The 19,822-nt window shown below is 43.8% G+C and overlaps 1 protein-coding gene across 2 annotated transcripts in view; it reads right to left on the bottom strand.

Moving 5' to 3' along the window:
- Window positions 1-19,822, bottom strand: part of nox4 (NADPH oxidase 4) — a 161,536-nt gene that overhangs the window by 37,336 nt on the left and 104,378 nt on the right. For both annotated transcript variants that reach the window (XM_078221811.1, XM_078221812.1), the window contains exons 12-13: window positions 18,696-18,756; window positions 10,197-10,278 (exon numbers count right to left, since the gene is read on the bottom strand). In XM_078221811.1, the coding sequence (XP_078077937.1) occupies window positions 10,197-10,278; window positions 18,696-18,756 (143 nt within the window). The remainder of the gene's footprint in view (window positions 1-10,196; window positions 10,279-18,695; window positions 18,757-19,822) is intronic.

Below are 19,822 nucleotides of genomic sequence, written 5' to 3'. Positions count from 1 at the left end.
AGGTTTGCCAGTAAATGCCAGACCATGTCTCAGGGTTTGTGGTTCTCTGGTGAGACTTCCACAACATCACTATCATGAGGGAACAGCTGATGCCACCAGAAATCTGGAGGCCACCTCAGGAGGAGGTGGAGAAGAAAGAGCAGAAGGAGGTGGCACGGTAGCACAGTGGTTAGCACTGCTGCTTCACAGCTCCAGGGACCTGGGTTCGATTCCCGGCTTGGGGCACTGTCTGTGTGGAGTTTGCACATTCTTCTCGTGTCTGCGTGGGTTTCCTCCGGGTGCTCCTGTTTCCTCCCACAGTCCAAAGATGTGCGGGTTAGGTTGATTGGCCATGCTAAAATTGCCCTTAGTGTCCTGAGATGCGTAGGTTAGAGGGATTAGTGGGTAAATATGTAGGGCCTGGGTGGGATTGTGGTCGGTGCAGACTCGATGGGCCAAATGGCCTCTTTCTGCACTGTAGGGTTTCTATGATTCTATGAGGAGAGAGAGAGAGGAGACAGCCAGGACATCTTGGTCCCATACACACTGTCTGAGAATACCTGCTAAGCACTCTGCTCCCCATAGGCCAACTTCCCTTTACCACATAATTACAATATTCCCTATCTTACCATCCATTGGGAATGCTGCATTATAGCACCTCCAGTTAGGATCACAGAAACAGGAGTAGGCCATTTAGTCCTTTAAGCCTACAATAAAAGTCAACAATTATCTTTCCACTGCATCTTTAACAAAAATGCATCCACTTATACAAACAGGAATGAACTATTCAGCCGTGTACATTCCCTTTATTCTCTTGTCTCCCTGGTGTCTCTTCCTGCCTGAGTGTTCCTATGCCACCCAGTGGCTGTAGCATGGCTGGTGGAAGGCTCTTGACTCTCACTTGGTGAGACGGTAGGTGGCCTTCAAGGACACTGTAATATATTTAAATAGTTGCATAATTGCTTAAAGAGCCAGTCACATGATTTGATGGAGATGTTGTTGGGACATTTTACAGGCTCCTGTCTTTAGTTACATTTCCTACTCTGTACAGCCAACAGCTCCTGCAATACATCTGTTGTTGTTATTTTGAATGTACTTGTGCAAACCACATCTTTTTCTTTTTGTTCAAAACCCACAACCCCAAACATAGTTAGGACATTACAAGCACCCTCAAGACAGCTCTGGGCCTCGAGGTCCTGGCTTTAAAAATGGCATCAGCTTGGCATGGGTGATGCAATCTGCCTTGGCGGGCTGACAGCAAATATAGTTAGAGCACTGCCGGACTGGCAATGGTAAGAGGAGGAATGTGAAGAGAACAGCAGCTTTGTGCCCCATGGAGCCACTCCATTTCCCTAGTGGGGCATCTCAGCAATCCTAGTAATCTGTTTGAGGACAAGTTACTGGACCCACGTGACAACGTACAATCCTCCGTGACGCTGGGTTCCACAGCTATGGACCCAAGCATGGTTCCTCTATTTGAGCTTCCACTGCAGCAGAGATATTGGGTGACTTGTCTTTGTTGCAATGGAATTGGCCACCATTTGTGCACTGGAAAGGACAGATTCCAAATTCTGAGGTATCTGATATTCTTGTGTTTGAGGTTGTTAATGACTATTGTTGGAGTCAGTGGTAGGGTTAAGCATTAACGTTATTGAAAACATAATAACAACTACATCCAGAATGACACTTCATCCTTGCCATGAGGCTGCAAGAGAGATCCTGATCATGCTGTTCATGTGATCTTACATTACTTCCCCAAAATGATGTGAACTGTCTCATTTACATATTCACATTAATCCTCCACATTACATCTTTGCTCCCCACCTCTGCAAATCTCTGACTTTCATCTCAGACTCACAGAGACCACTGCGTAATTTCATCAGTTTATCCTGTCGCGTTCTCAGCGCTCTTGGAGGAAATTGAGAATTTGAGTTCTTTACGGATTCTCTCAAACTGTGTCGGATAGAATGAGAATTGTTAGAGGATCACAGTTCAGGCATCTTACAGGTCTCCTGAAGAACTTGTCAACTCTGTAGAAGGTCGCCTATACCATTTTCTATCTCCACAACAAAGCATTCTTTCTCAAGAACATGGCCTTGACCACAAATCCACACTGATTCTCCAGGCTGGAGGTCTGGTAGTTTGTGAACTCTGTGGTAATTGTCGTAGCTCTGTGTTTGATTGGAACGGTACTCATTGCCTTCTCTCTCACCTTGTCCAAACCTGCTGCTGTCGGCATTGATGTGTTTGGAAGAGTAGGAAGTTGAATCTTCAGCCTCCTTCCCATTAAAAGCTCACATGTAGACAGACCATTCTGGAATGGGACAGAGGTTAACTTGGCAATGCTAGTTGAATGTCATTGTTCATTTTTAATAAAGCCTTTACTGTCCACGCTCCTTTTCAACCGCTCCACTAACTTGTGGGTATATTGGGGAGATAGTCCTTTGGACAAACCTGTAAGAATCAGTAAGCTCCTTGAAGTATTTGGGATCAAACTGTTGTTCAAAATGACAAGGTCTGGAATCCCGTGCATGACAAAAATTTCTTTCAATGATGCAACGAGAGCTTCAGATGTCTGAGCATGCAGACATTTTATATCTAGTCAACCATTATCAAAAAGTAAAAATATCCATCCCAAGATGTTTCCACAGTCTGGATGGAAATGAGGATGTTTACAGTTGTTGCCCCTTCTCCTGTCTATGAATAGTGCACATGATGTAATTGGATATCATTTCTCCTAATGATTTGGAGAGCCCTGGCCTCCAGATAGAATTTCTCACTTTGGCACGACACTTTGTGATACCCAAGTGACCTTGGTGTAAGCTCTGAAGCATATCTAGTCGAAGGACTCTCAGTATGAACTGTCTCTCACCGTAAATCAGCAAGTCATCCACAATTCTGAGGTGTCTTCTTTGCTCAAAATATTGCCTCAGAATAGGATCTTGTGGCCATCTTCTGATGCAGGACTCACGGATTTAAGCACATTGTGTCTGATATTTGTACATTTCTAATCGAAGAGTAGTGTTGTAGCTGGTAGCTGCTCAGATGATGAGCCTCTGGACTCGGTCACAAATCAGTTGCTGGAGCTACAGTGACCGTCACAGGACCATCAGGAAGGGATGTCAGTTGCACTCCTCAGACTGCAGTGAACGATGGAAGAGTCTGCCCATGTTCAGTCTGAGGTAATAGTGCCAGCATGCCAATGCACCAAAGTTGACAATGGCAGGACTGCACAACCATCGCTGTAGCCCTAGGTGGCATCCATCAGTGGCTACACGAGAGGGGTACAAGCCAGCTCAATCGCACTCCAGCTGCCCCTTCTCCTCAAGGAATCTGCCAGGGCCATGGGCACCCATGGGGATGAGGATCAAGAGGTGCACCCCCCAGGGTCATCCACACAGGTGACTCGTGGAGTGTCCATCTGATCCTAATCCCATCTGACTGTGACCCCATCAGCTTCAGTGCCACAGGCCAAGGAGGGTGCACCTGCTCCTGATGATTGAAATGAGACAGTAGCCACAGGGATGTTCATGTGGGCCAATGATGGGGAACATTTGCCCAAGAGGATAGTCAGTACTACTCAGTATCCTCCTCCTGGAATCTGGCTTAGGGCCTCACATGCATGCCTGTTCATGCAATGGTCTCTTCCTCTGCAGCCTCAGCTTCCTTAACCTCACTACCTTCATCCCTTTCAATGTCCTCCTCATCGGAGGAGATCTACAGGTGTTCCATCTCGGAATCTGGCAGCTCCTCCCCCCGTGGTTGTAAGGATGTAAAGTGCTCAGTAAGCCATGTTAAGCCTCTCAGTTGCAGTCCAGTAATAAAAGATGATGCAAGTCCATCTTCTTCACAAACTCATTTTATTCTCTTTTACAACTCCACATACACGCACCCAACCCCCAGTGCCACCTGTAACCCCTTTATATATCCCAGTGAGTACTATTAAATACTTAATATACAAATTAGGTCTAAAATGGAAGGTTGCAGTTAATCTATTCCTAACAAGCCACGATGATCCATGAGACCCTCGAGGGAGTGTACAGCAGTGACCCGCCAGATCTGTCCGGGCAGTGGAATCATATTTTTTAAATGACTATGGTGTGCTCCACCAATATTCGGGTATCTTCTCTCTGAGATGGTTTGTAGCCTCCAGTTGGGTGTCATGAGCCACATCCTTTGTGGGTACACTTTGCCTCAAGGAGCCTGCCCTGGATACTGTGTTGTCTCTCAAAGATGTCCAGGATCTGTGATCAACCAAAGGCTTAGGAATTGTGGATGCTTCTGGGAAACCTTGCGCAAAGCTGCAGGATTTGTTTCTTGTGATCACACACCAGCTGCACATTGTGAGCGAGGGGTGGCATGGTGGCACAGTGGTTAGCACTGCTGCCTCACAGCGCCAGGGACCTGGGTTCAATTCCAGCCTATGGTCACTGTCTGTGTGGAGTCTGCACATTCTCTTCACATCTGACTGGGTGTCCTCCGGGCTCCGGTTTCCTCCCACAGTCCAAAGAATGCGGGTTAGGTCTATTGGCTATGCTAAATTGCCCCTTAGTGTCAGGGAGACTAGCAGGGTAAATATGTGGGGTTACGAGAATAGGGCCTGGGTTGGATTGTGGTTGGTGCAGAATTGATGGGCCGAATGGCCTCCTTCTGTACTACAGTGATTCTTTGATTCAATTAAAGGTTTGCCCGCTCATTATTTCTACCTTGGTAATGCATCTATGATTTAGTGCATTGCTGGCGAAAAGCAACAAACGCCAAGCATGCTGCCAACACACAATTCCTTCATGCATACGCTGGGGGTCACCACATGAATTCTTACAAGGGATCTGATTTTGAAGATTGGAATAATGGTGAAAGAGGCAAGCCTCTCCCCGTTCCTGGGTTCTCCGTAAATGCACCCTTCTGCTCGCGATGCAATCAAATGAAACAGCCACAAACTCAATATTTATTTTGTACTGATTTGGAAATAACTAATGCATCTTAATTTTCAGTGGGAACGGGTGGGACGAGTAAATTGATCCCAGCACGTCACAAGAAGAGGGCAAGGGTCACTGGCAATCATGTGAACTTTAGCAAATAAATGAATGATTTAATAGGAAAAACATCTATTCTCTCAGCAAAACATCACATCAGTGTATTGCTGGCCCCATGACAGCATGCTAGTCACTTAGCAATGAATACATTGGAGTTTATGTCAGCATATTCCAGTGCACTGAAATATGTGGTTGTGAATGTAGTGGGGATTATCAGCTTAATTACTGGAGGTCGTTTTGACCAGACTGTAAACGAAGGTTGGTGGTTTCATCAATTTGCTGCTTTGCGAGGGGGTTAGAAGTAGACAGATTTTGGAGCATTATTCCTTAACTTGTCAAGTGAATAGAGTTGGTTATTCTCCTAATGTTCCTCAAAGGTCTTAATATCTTTTATCACTGGAAAAGTAAAAGAACTCAATCAAAGGATGATCGCCAAAAATTTCTGGATTGGAGGCCACAAAAATTCCTTTAGTAACTCAGCACCCAGTCAGCAGGATCAGTATGATGGTTAGATGCAAATCATTCTTTCTGCAGTTAATAGAGATCAATTCTCATACAAGTTCAAACAACCTAAAAAGTGATTGAAGTGATCTAACTGCCCAAACTGCACGACTTGGCTGGTGGTCTTATGACTAGTGTGTTTAAAACAGTTAATATAATCCTTCACTTCCTCCCTTCTCCAGCATTATGACAGTGATTCTTCTGAAACCCATTTGTCTAGTCGGAAAACTGTACTAGCTCGTAAAAGAAATTGATGGTTTAATAATACACATTTCCATAACAGTTCCTCTTTTCTCAGTTCCACATTACATTGTCGAAATTCATTCAGCGCTGTTTAATGATCAATGAGCAGAGGCTGAGGTGCTAATTGCTCAGGAAGCTATGCTTCAGAGCCAAAAGATTAGAGGGACAGGAGAACCACCACATATTTTCCTTAGTCCACTTAGAATTGAACTGTGAACATTTCCATTGTGTTCTTGATCACATGTCATGCAATCGAGAGGGTAGCTGTCAACTCAAGTCAAGTTACCACAAGCAGAAAGACAGTGGAGGAATGCAGTGTAGGAAATAAAGGCAGTGATCTGACATGGCTCATTGTGCATTTGTTAATAATTAAACTGGCAGTTTTAAGAACTAACAATTCAAGCTGCAAGGCATCACCAGAGGGGTATTTTATAAAGGCTCATCCTGAATTATGTATTTGGGAGTTTCGGTTTAAAAGCTGTACGCAAAGTCAAAGTTAACGTTTTGAATCCGTATAGAAGCAGAGCTCTTAAGAAGTCATATGGACTCGAAACATTAACTCTGTTATTCTCTGCAGATGCTGCCAGACCTGCTGAGTTTATCCAGCATTTTCTGTTTTTATGGATGGCACGGTGGCACAGTGGTTAGTGCTGCTATTTCACAGCGCCAGGGATCCAGGTTCAATTCCAGTCTCGGGTGACTGTTTCTGTGGAGTTTGCACATTCTCCTCGTGTCTGCGTGGGTTCCCTCTGAGGCTCTAGTTTCCTTCCACAGTCCAAGATGTGCAGGTTAGATGCATTTACCATGATTAAGTGCCTCTTTGTGTCAGGGGGACTAGCAGGGTTACACAGGCTCGATGGGTTGAATGGCCTCCTTCTGCAATGTAGGGATTCTATGATTCTATTTCAATTTTCCAGCATCTGCTGTATTTAGATTTTATAGAAGCAATGTCAGATGTTTATTGCAATGGATTTGGACACAATTAGAAAATATACCCAGTTACAGACATTTAGCAGACATAAAGAAGATAAGGCCAATTGAAAATAAAAGGTGATCAGTTATAACAGATTATTGATCGTTCAACAAATGATGTAACTTGAAGGTTGGGCTTAGTATTAAAGTCAGGAATACCTACCAGTTTTCAGGTAATTTTATTAAAAGAGTCCTGGTAATATTATTTGGACATGGATACCATTTCCAGGAATTTATACCATTCGTTCAGTGTTCTACCTATTAATATAGAGTCTTTCTTGCTCAGTGTTACCATAATTTTATAACATGGAACCATAGAAAATGCATGGCAGAGAAGGAGGCCACTTAGCCCAGCATGTCCGTATCAAATGGAAGAGAGTTAACCAGCTTAATCTCTCTTTCCGGTCTATGGCTTTGTAGATTATGGAACTTCAACTACATATCCAAGTGCCTTTTATGCATAATGAGGGTTTTTGCCTTAGGTTCGATTCCAACCTTGTGTGACTGTGTGGAGTTTGCACATTCTCCCCGTCTCTGCATGGATTTCCTCCAGGTGCTCTAGTTTCTTCCCACACTCCAAAGATATGTGGGTAAGTTTAATTGGCCATGCTAAATTGGCCCTCAGTGGCAGGGGGATTAGCAGGGTACATCTGTGGGGTTATGGGGATAGGGCCTAGGTAGGATAGTTGTTGGTGCAGGCTCGATGGGCTGAATGGCCTCCTTCTGCGCTGTAGGGATTCCATGATTCTATTCTCTTTCAGGCATGGAGTCCTACCTATGGACATACAGTCCATGGTCCCGGTATTCCTCTTCACTTCTCATAGCCTCCCATATATTGTGTATTCCCTTGCCCTGCTTGATCTCCCCAAATTATCTCACTCTCCCCCATATTGAATCCCATTTGCCACTTTTCTGTCCAATGGGCCAGTCCATAGAGGCCCACCTCATGGGCCTCGTTGAGGTAATTACATGGTCAGGTGCCAGTTTCTCAGTAGCTGAAAGGAAACAAGTGCAAGGGTAGGGTTACGGCAAGAAGAAGGGAGGAACAAATCAAAAGGTGCATCCCTAAATTATCTACAACATGTAAATCAAAATAGCTTGTGGGATATGGGAGAATGGGATGTGAGAGGGCAAACCAGATATGAGCACATCGTTATCTTTGATGCTCTCAGACCTGTCATTGGCCATTTCCTTAGCTGTGGCAGTTCTAATAATGGCAACTACCAACTCCTCCATCAGAGTGAACCATTCATGTCTCCCGTCAGTCATGTGTTGTTGTTCCACCTTGTCTTGTAGGTGAGAGGGAAGTGTGTCAATGAGTGCCATGTAATGTCTTTGGGTATGTACCTGTTGTGAAAGCCTGAACACTAGTTTTTTAGCGTATCTTCACACATGCTGTTTTTTCCATTAGGAAATAGTGGGATAGTGGTGGAAGGTTCCTGGGCTGATTATCAGCCTATTCCACTGTTAGAAATGCTCCTTCCATAACCAACAAGTCCTGGCATTGGGCTTGAAGTCAGTAGTTCTGGTCCAGGAGGTAGGGACGCTATCACAGTGCCACAAGACTTCCTCTGCACATGTTGCCAGCAATTCAATGAGATGTGCATGTGAGGCTTGCAACAGTGCCAAGTGTATGAAGATGGAATGAAGCTATTTATGAGAGTTATGAGTTGTTACTGCTGGAGATTGTTGCTGGTGAAATTGTGACTGCATATTAACCAGGGTGTGAAGCTAGTGGCTCAATTGTATGGGTATGCTTGTTAAACATACATTCACTGACCTTGACCACTCAGATGCGTGGTCATTGATCTTCCTGTGGTACTGCATCAGGTCCTCGTGGTTCAACTGCTGTCATTGACCTTGATGGTTATTTGTCTTTGCAACACCTGCCTGGAGGGCCACCTGTGCATAGAGAGCCTCTCTCCAACTGTGTAGCATCAGTGCTGCATTAGGTAACCTTGAAGATCTCTCTCTCATGCTGTGCCAATCTTCTCAGGGGAAACTCACTATTAAAATGGGTTACGCTAGATTTGACTCATGCTAGCCTTTCACAATTATGTTCCTCCTGCTTAGCATGCAGCTACTCATTCATTTAGCATTCTACAATCAAATAAATGAGCTTTGTGTTTTACCTGCAGCAGAAGCAATGGGCATACATTAATCATGCATCATGATCCCCACACTCATTTTTCAGGACTTACTGAATTTTGAGAATCTTTACTAACCTTGTATTTATAAACTGTGACATAGTTCTCTACTTTGTTTCATATAAAAATGATAGAAAATCAACGCACAGATTATCAGTGTTTCTTTTGTAGTCCAAGACTCCACTTCCCTTAGATCAAGCATATTTTCCCAAACACATCTCGATGCTGTAACATTTTGGATCTTCTAATTTTACGTCCTGGAAGATAACTAAGTCCTCAGACAGTTTCTTTTGTATTGTCCAGGATCAATGAGTGACTGATATACCTAATCTACACTCACTGTCACAAATGGCCTGACAGAACATTTGCTAAGAGCCAGGTTCTAAACTAGTATTCATTGAGAGTGAGTCATAATGTTTCCCGGCAGATTCTGACATTCTGTGCCATTAAAACTTAAAAGATTCAGCTCCCCTTTTAGATGGACTTTTGTGTATTTCACCTCCAGAGACTTCCTCTTCCAACACAGCTAATATGTCCAATATTCAGCTAATGGATGTGTCAGGGTTGCCAATGTTGTACTAGCCATAACTTGCCTAATTTCCACTTCTGAAGTCAATCTCCCTTTGCAATTCCCTGGAAAAGTTGACATTTCAATTTTCTGAGCCACAACTCCTTTCTGCATCCATCCTCCTCCCTGTGCCTTCAAACTTCTGTATCACATCCGATGATAGAATGTTCAACAATGGTCCCAGAGCCACATTCCCCATTTTCCACTGATATTGCCTGGATTTGTCATTCTAAGCATTTTCCTTTTTCACTGATCAGTTTTCCTGTTCTTCAGCTCCATCTCACCCACTGACATGGCTGCCTTTCCTCAACAATCCCTCTCCCGTTAATCTTTTTTCCCTTTTCTTGCCACTCTCCAGCCCTGCTAGTTGACATTTGTGTGTCTTGGATTCCTGATCATTCCTGTTGACCCAAAAGCTTCTTCCTGGCTTTTCCTCATTTGCATTATGTGGCTATCTGTTGCCGTGATGTCCATTTTCCCTGCTACCCTGAATTCCACTTGCATTTCCTTCACTGGCTGACTTCTTGTGTATCAAGCTGCATGCCTTGTAGATTGAAATCTCTCTCTTCCCTTATCCCATCCCTCCAGCTTTGTCCAAATATATTCTGCTCTCTAACCTTGGTCTCAACTCCCTGTGAACTACAGGAGATTAACTAATAGTAAAGTGACGCAAGTGTCACATGAATAAAAGCTAAACATCAGATAATGTATTAATTGTTGTAAATAACAGCAACTTTCATTCAGACTTACTTTGGGTAATTTCTCTGCTGCAGTATGGGCAGGATCTCTGTATCAAAGTTTGGTTCAGATAGCAGCAATTCTCTAAATCTTTCTGCAAGAGATTAATAAAGATCAAGAAAAATACACAGAAATTATTTGTTATGTATGGTATATTATTATCGTCCAGTGCTGATCTCATTCATTGCAATTCAATGCACAGCAATGGTGCCTAATCATTTGAGTCTCTGAAAAGACCGACAAGACATCCCATTTCATAGAATCCCTACAGTGCAGAAGGAGACCATTTGGCCCATCGGGTCTGCACCGACAACAATCCCACCCAGGCCCTATCCCTGTAACCCCATGTATTTACCCTGCTAATCCCCCTGACACTAAGGGGCAATTTAGTATGACCAATCAACCTAACCTGCACATCTTTGGACTGTGGGAGGAAACCAGAGCACCCGGAGGAAACCACGCAGACATGGGGAGAACGTGCAAACTCCACACAGACAGTGACCCGAGGCCAGAATTGAACCCAGGTCCCTGGAGCTGTGAGGCGGCAGTGCTAACCACTGTGCTACATAATGCAGAGACAAGAGCAGGTTAGCAACTAGAAATACTGTCGTGAGTAACTCACCTCCTGCCTCCAAAGCACAATGGTAGTCATGATGTGGAGATGCCGGCGTTGGACTGGGGTAAACACAGTAAGAAGTCTCACAACACCAGGTTAAAGTCCAACAGGTTTATTTGGTAGCAAATAAACCTGTTGGACTTTAACCTGGTGTTGTGAGACTTCTTACTGTCCAAAGCACAAGTCAGGAATGTGATGCCATCGTGCCACCCGGAGCTGGTTTAAGTAATGGGTTTTATCAATTCTTAACAGTTCTTGGGTGAGTTTGCAAAACATTTTTGTGGTTCTGAACTTTTGTGGAGTGGCAATCAGAGTCAGGTTGCCAGTCCTCTCCAACTTCCTTACCTTAAAATTTTTCTGATCTTTCAACTCAGGCTGGCCGAGCTCTGTAAGGTGGACAAGGTCTGGTCAATTTCAATCCAGGGAGAAGGTAGGATCGTCAGGTAAGTTGTTAGAATTTGGGTTGAGGGGGTGCAGGGGATGGGATCGAGGATCGCACAAAGGGCGGGAAAGGGTGGTTGAGCTGGGCCAGGCCCGAGAGGGGCGGTGAGTGGAGGGGCGTTGTTAGTCAGGGATCTTCCCAGTGCAGGGCAATTGCCCACGGGAAGTTTACATAAAATATATTGTAAAATATGTAACATGATGGCTGAAGTGAAAATGGTAAGAATTGAACCACAGAACCAAGAAATCACTTGGTGTGGCAGTAAGGGAGGAAAGCACTGAAGATATCTCGGAGAAAGTTTTTAACCAGAACCTGCTAAAGGTACCCATTAATTGCACGAATGTCAAAAATGTGAACTTGCCTCTTGCTCCAGGATAACTAAAGAATAAAAAGCCACTTGGACCTCTTAGTGCCTGGTATGAAACTCCAATGTACGTATCAATGAATTGAGTATAGAATTGTGGCGGCTCAGGATAAGCAAAGGCGAGAAATGGGAAAGTGAATAGAAAAGATGTGAAGACAGTTGAATGTCAACTCAAGAACTCAGCACAGAATTTGAAGAGATGGTACTTCACAGAACTATATCGTGTGGAACTCCACCATCAAATCATCATTTGACACTCCACTTTCCATATGCAGTTTGAATTGAGTCAACCGGATAAAGTCAACCAGTACATGTTAAAATGGGTTTCCTGGAGTATGCCATAATGCTAAGTGAAATCTGCTGCTTCTTTTAAATTGCTCCCAGTAACCATCAATCTTTGTTAGAATCATGCATCACATGTTCATAATTTTCCTGTCCATGGAAGTAAGCGGCAGGCGGGGTTTTGGGGTGCGGGGGTGGGGGGTGTTGTTCTGGAGAGTGGATGGTGGTGCATGTACAGGCTGACTCGTGCACAAGTGGAAAACAAGCCAAGATTTTCAAATAAACAAGTATGCATTATTAAGTTGCTAATACTTGTTACAGGAACCCATTTTAAGACAGACCTGTATATACACCGCATTTCTCAACCACAGGACATCTCAAAGCATTTTACAACCAAGTGAAATATAAGAACCATTGTAATGTAGGAAATTCAGCAGCTAATTTTCACACAGCAAAGTAATAATGACCAGATATTATATTTTTTGTGATGCTGACTGAGGAATATGTATTGATAAGTACACGAGGTATAGCGTCTTCAAAATATGCCACTTGAAAGGATGGACAGGACCTCAGTTTATCCTCTCATCGGAAAGATGGCATCTCCGACACTACGATCCGAAGTATCAGCTTAGATTATTGAACAGAAGTCCTGGAGTGAGACTTGAACCAATAAGTTCTAACTCAGAGTGCAACTAACTGAGCCATAGCCGCATCAAATTACATAGAAGTTCCAGCAAAGACACAAGCCACATGGCCCAACGTGTTTGAGACAGTAATAAAAACAGAAAAGGCTGGAAGCACTCAGAAGTGTGCATAATACTAAGTGAAATCTGCTGCTCCTTGGTAACATGGTCCCAGCAACCATCAATCCTTGTTAGAATCATGCATCACACGCTCATAGATTTTCCAGTCCATAGGAGTATCATATGCCCATGGGGATTCTAAATTAATATTTCTCATCAGTATTTACTGTTGAGAAAGGCATGGGTGTAAGGCAACTTGGGGAAATAAATAGTGGTGGCTTGAGGAGTACACATATTACAGAGGAGGTGCTGGAAGTCTTAAAGCACATCAGGGTAGACAAATCCCAGGGACCTGATGAAGTCTATCCCAGGACATTGTGGGAGCTAGAGAGGAAATTGCAGATACCCTAGCAGAGATATTTGAATCATCAACAGCCACAGGCGAGGTGCCTGAAGATTGGAGGGTGGCAAATGTTGAGCCTTTGTTCAAAAAGGACTGCAGGGAAAAGTCTGGGAACTCCAGGCCGATGAGCCTAATGTCGGTAGTGGGTAAGTTGTTAGAAGGTATTCTGAGAAACAGGATCTACAGGCATTTAGAGAGGCAAGGACTGATTAAGTACAGTCAGCATGGCTTTGTAAGTGGAAAATCATGTCTCACAACTTTGATTGAGTTTTTTGAAGGGGTAACCAAGAACGTAGATGAGGGCAGTGCAGTCGACATTGTCTACATCGATTTTTGCAAGGACTTTGACAAGGTACTGCATGGTAAGTTGTTGCATATGGTTAAATCTCATGGGATCCAGAGTGAGGTAACCAAATGGATACAAAATTGGCTTGACGACAGAATCCAGAGGGTAGTTGTAGAGGGTTATTTTTCAAACTAGAGGTCTGTGACCAGCAGTGTGCCTCAGGGATTGGTGCTGGGTTCACTGTTATTTGTCATTTATATTAATGATTTGGGTGAGAATTTAGGAGACATGGTTAATAAATTTTCACATGACACCAAGATTGGTGGCATAGTGGACAGTGAAGAAGGTTATCTAGGATTGCAAAGGGATCTTTATCAATTGGGCCAGTGGACTGATGAATGGCAGATGGAGTTTAAAATCATAGAATTCCTACAGTGCAGAAGGAGGCCATTTGGCCCATCGAGCCCGTAATAACAACAAGCCCATCCAGGCCCTATTCCCGTAACCCGTTAGTCCCCCTCACACTAAAGGGTCATTTAGCATGGCCAATCCACCTAACGTGCACATCTTTGGAGTGTGGGAGGAAACCCACGCAGACACAATATAGAACATTACAGCGCAGTACAGGCCCTTCAGCCCTCGATGTTGCGTCGACCAGTGAAACCAATCTAAAGCCCATCCAACCTACACTATTCCAATATCATCCATATGTTTATCCAATGACCATTTAAATGCCCTTAATGTTGGCGAGTCCACTAATGCTGCAGGCAGGGCATTCCATCCCTTACTACTCTGAGTGAAGAACCTACCTCTGACATCTGTCCTATATCTATCACCCCTCAATTTAAAGCTATGTCCCCTCATGCTAGCTATCACCATCCGAGGAAAAAGGCTCTCACTATCCACCCTATCTAATCCTCTGATCATCTTGTATGCCTCTATTAAGTCACCTCTTAACCTTCTTCTCTCTAACGAAAACAACCTCAAGTCCCTCAGCCTTTCCTCATAAGACCTTCCCACCATACCAGGCAACATCCTAGTAAATCTCCTCTGTACCCTTTCCAATGCATCCACATCCTTCCTATAATGCAGTGACCAGAACTGTACGCAATACTCCAAGTGCGGCCACACCAGAGCTTTGTACAGCTGCAACATGACCTCCTGGCTCCGAAACTCAATCCCTCTACCAATAAAAGCTAACACTCCGTACGCCTTCTTAACAACCCTATCAACCTGGGTGCCAACTTTCAGGGATCTATGCACATGGACACCGAGATCTCTCTGTTCAACCACACTACCAAGTATCTTACCATTAGCCCAGTACTCTGTAATCGTGTTACTCCTTCCAAAGTGAATCACCTCACACTTTTCTGCATTGAACTCCATTTGCCACCTCTCAGCCCAGCACTTCAGCTTATCTATGTCCCTCTGTAAACTGCAACAACCTTCCGCACTGTCCACAACTCATCCGCAAATTTACTAACCCATCCTTCTACACACTCATCCAGGTCATTTATAAAAATGACAAACAGCAGTGGCCTCAAAACAGATCCTTGCGGTACACCACTAGTAACTGAACTCCAGGATGAACATTTCCCATCAACCACCACCCTCTGTCTTCTTACAGCTAGCCAATTCCTGATCCAAACCGCTAAATCACCCTCAATCCCATGCCTCCGTATCTTCTGCAATAGCTTACCATAGGGAACCTTATCAAACGCTTTACTGTAATCCATATACACCACATCAACTGCTTTACCCTCATCCACCTCTTTGGTCAAATTCTCAAAGAACTCAATAAGGTTTGTGAGGCACGACCTACCCTTCACAAAACCGTGTTGACTATCCCTAATCAAATTATTCCTTTCTAGATGATTATAAATCCTATCTCTTATAATCCTTTCCAAAACTTTGCCCACAACAGAAGTAAGGCTCACTGGTCTATAATTACCAGGGTTGTCTCTACTTCCCTTGAACAAGGGGACAACATTTGCTATCCTCGAGTCTTCTGGCACTATTCCTGTAGACAATGACGACATAAAGATCAAAGCCAAAGGCTCTGCAATCTCCTCCCTAGCCTCCCAGAGAATCCTGGGATTAAACCCCATCCGGCCCAGGGGACTCATCTATTTTCACACTTTCCAGAATTGCTAACACCTCCTCCTTATTAACCTCAATCCCATCCAGTCTAATCGCCTGTATCTCAGTATTCTCCTCGACAACATTGTCTTATTCCTGCGTGAATACTGACAAAAAATATTCATTTAGCGCCTCTCCTATCTCTTCAGGCTCCACGCACAACTTCCCACTACTGCCCTTGACTGGCCCTAATCTTACCCTAGTCATTCTTTTATTCCTGACATACCTATAGAAAGCTTTAGGGTTTTCATTGATCCTACCTGACAAAGACAAGGAGAACATATAGACTCTACACAGATAGTGACCCAAGCCAGGAATCGAACGTGGAAAACTCTGGTGCTGTGAGGCAGCAGTGCTAACCACTGTGCCGCCCCTTTAATTTAGATAAATGTAAGGTGATGCATTTTGGTAAATTGAACCAGGGCAGGACTTACTCAGTTAATGGTAGGGCATTGGGGACTGTTACAGAACAAAGAGATCTAGGGGTTCATAACTCTCTGGAAAATCTTGACACGTCCAACTCAATTCCACAACAGTAGGATGAAATAAAGTCAGCCGGTCGCCTCTGCCCAGATCATTGGTTTGGCCATTGTCTTCAGCAGGACTGGTTCAATGAAAAAGATGCTGAATTATGGAACAAAAACTAGCAGCATTCATTGCTTGACAGAACAACCCAAGGTCACAAGTCAAGCAGCATTCCAACAACTCAAAGCTGATACCCAAAGACAAATCCAGAAGATGAAGGGCATGTGTTGGGAGGAGAAAGCTCGAGAGATCCAACAATATGCTGAACTTCATGACATGTGTAGCTTTTTTAAAACCACTCGGGCCAACTATTATCAGCCAAGATCAATTGGAAAATCCCCTTCACTCACAGGATGGTGTTTCTCTTCTTAAGGATGGCAATATCATCTGTCAATACTGGAAAGAATGGTATCAACCACTCTTCAACTGTGAATCCACAATGACAGCTGATACCCTCCAGGATATCCCTCAGTAACCTGTGGTAGAATCCATTGGCGAACACCGTCAATGAGAGAGCTGCAACAACGAATCAAATGGATGAGACAACAAAGCCTGCGGCCCCAATTGCCGCCGAGGTCTTTAAAACTGGTGGGCTTTTGCTCACATCAAAATTCCTTGCACTCATCCTACGGATTTGGCAGGGAAAAGAACTCCTCTCCGCTCCACATCACCCCAACCACTGACTTCAGGAATGCAACAATTGCAACTATCTTCAAGGAGGACAAGTCATGCTGTGGAAACTACCAAGGTATTTCCTTTTTATCCATTGTGGTGAAAATCATGACACAAATTCTCCTGAATCACCTATTTCCTGTGGCTGGGGAAATCTTGATGTGGAGATGCCGGCGTTGGACTGGGGTAAACACAGTAAGAGTTTTAACAACACCAGGTTAAAGTCCAACAGGTTTATTTGGTAGCAAATGCCATTAGCTTTCGGAGCGCTGCTCCTTCGTCAGATGGAGTGGAAACCTGCTCTCAAACAGTGCACAGAGACACAAAATCAAGTTACAGAATACTGATTAGAATGTGAATCTCTACAGCCAACCAGGTCTTAAAGATACAGACAATGTGAGTGGAGGGAGCATTAAGCACAGGTTAAAGAGATGTGTATTGTCTCCAGACAGGACAGCCACTGAGATTCTGCAAGTCCAGGACGCAAGCTGTGGGGGTTACTGATAGTGTGACATAAACCCAACATCCTGGTTTAGGCCATCCTCATGTGTACGGAACTTGGCTATCAGCTGCTGAGCAGAAACTGATAGCCAAGTTCCGCACACATGAGGACGGCCTAAACCTTGAGGAGGAGGTCTTCAAAATCCTGGATCAAAAAAGGTTACCTGATCTCTCCCCATACTGCTTACAATCTGCCTCTGATGTCAGTATCAAATACTACCTAGATGGGAAACTCTTTAACCTCAGTGGCCTCCATGTCAAAATGAAACTAACCATCATACACATTTATCACCTCCAGTGTGTGCGTGACTGCAGTATCATTGCCCACTCTGTGTTAGATTTGCGAGCCATTCTTGCTCTCTTCAATTCTGCAGACAAGAAACTTAATCCGTTCTTGAGTGTTGCCAAAACAAAACACACCTGGTCAAATATTTCACCTCCCATATATGTTGAAGGAGAGACTCTGGAATCTACGGGCACCTCCCAAACCTTGGCATCCAACTCTCTCAAAAGGCCATTATTGACAAGGAGATCCAACACTGGATCAGCTGCACCAACTCAGCCTTCTACAAACTATAGCAGTTGATGTTTGACAACAAAGACCTCCGCAAGTCAACAGAGGTCTTAGTGTACAGACTAGTTGTCATCGCACATCCTATATGGCAGTGTGACTGACCTAGACAGTGTATAGGCGACACTCAAGAGTGCCAGAGAAATCCCATCAGCGATGCCTCTGTTGCACCCTCCGATTTCAATGGAAGGACCATCAAACAAACGTCCTTCTTGAAGCCAGTTCCACAAGCATTCAGACCAAACTCTGACAAAGCCAATTTTGATGGACTTGATACCCGTCTCTGGATGGCTGAAAAATGTCTTCCCACCACGTCCTATATTCTCAACTCTCAAATGGCCAACGTTCCATGGGAGGACAAATAAACCACTTCATCAACACTTCGAAGCTTTCCTTTAAGTGCATCAACATTGATATTAATGACTGGGATCAGCTCACTACCAATCATTCAACAATTTGTTCATCAAGCTGCATCACACTTCTGATACGTTGTTCTCCAAGTATTCTTACATGAACTTTACAGCAAGCAAGCTTCACCTCAGCCCAGCCCATTTTCTCAAGAGCAATTAGGAATGGGCAATAAGTGCTATTCTAGCCAGCAATGACCAAATTCTGTGAAAGAACACATTTAAAAATTTCCCGCATTTCAATAAAAGAAAAAATAGCCTGCAAGTGAATTTAAGGTACGAGGACTTTGTCTGGCATCACCTTAACTGTTAAGGATGAAACAGATTTGATGAGGGGAAGGGAATGGTCTGGGGCATAGGTTTCAGGAGTGTGGTCTGGGCAATACTTTTGAGGGGGGGAAGGGAGTGGTCTAGGGGGTAGGTTTGAGGAAGGGAGTAGTCTGGGGGCTAGTTTCAGCAGGGGAGTGGTCTGGTGGGTTTTGAGGAAGTGGTCTGAATGATGATATGATTAAGCATAAACATTTCCATATTTCAATTCAGCTGTAACATTTTAGACTTACCTGTCCAATCTCCCAGAACACGGATATGGATGCCAAATGTTCCTCGATTTTCTGTAGGATTCTAGGAAATAAACCAATTACAAATGATAATGAAACATCTGCTTTAAGTTTTGCAGTATTAGCTGTAAACCATGCAAGTTAATCACTGAATTAAATTTAGAAAATTACATTGGTAAATTTTAAATGCCAGCAGGATGTCGAAAATTGACTTTAAATGTTCCTGAGCTTTGTTGAAGGAAATAGCCCAACACTGGATCCTGCTCGAGCACTGTGCAGAAAACAGTATACATGGGCACTGACTGGGGACAGAGTCAGCCACAGCCATGATACTCCACTCATGATTTTTGCCTCCCATATGAATAACTATTTGGGTCAGTATGTCAGTTCCCAAGGAGCCGTAGGATAGAAGGAGAAAAAATAGTAATGGAAAGAAAAATTCCCATAAATCCCTTGTGCAGAAGAAATGAGATACCAAGACAAGACCTTGGAAACCCAATATGCTGCACCATCAATAAATGGGCATTAAATTCACAAACTCTGGGATATTGGGCAAAGTTTGCATGACTGCATGATATAGTTTTCTAACAATAGCCATCCAGAAGCTATGTTTTATCAGAGTACAAAGGAATGTGAAAATGTAGATTTGCCAGGAGCAAATGCTTACACAAATTTATCATGAATGGCAGTTACAGCAAATAAAGCGAACAAATCTCAGTTAGATTCACTCTATTTAGCTACCAATCTTGCAGTTAATTCTGCGTTTTCTGTACGTAATCAGATAATGCAAACCAATGGCACAAGAACTCAAAACCTAGTAGGAAGAAATGAATGGATTCCAGAGAATAATTTATCTCAGTTGACATACCCCTAACAAAGAAAGCACAGCTCACTTGTCAACAGTTAACACACATAATGGAGCCGATACAACTCACACTTCCAACACATCCCCCCCCCCCCCCCCCCCGCCCCCATAGGCAATGTTCCCTCGGTTAATGGACGCAGTAACAAGTCAAATATTCCAGTAGTTTTGTTTTTAATGAACCTCAGGTGCAGCAGGTCATTTACAATGGGATTATCGTGATTAGCCCAGATTTTTTCACTCTACTTATATTTCCTACACGTGTGCT

The sequence above is a fragment of the Mustelus asterias genome, chromosome 10 (assembly GCF_964213995.1).
Source record: "Mustelus asterias chromosome 10, sMusAst1.hap1.1, whole genome shotgun sequence".
Lineage (NCBI taxonomy): Eukaryota > Metazoa > Chordata > Chondrichthyes > Carcharhiniformes > Triakidae > Mustelus > Mustelus asterias.
The sequence above is the reverse complement of the archived record's forward strand: the minus strand, read 5'-3'. Positions and strand labels throughout refer to the sequence as shown.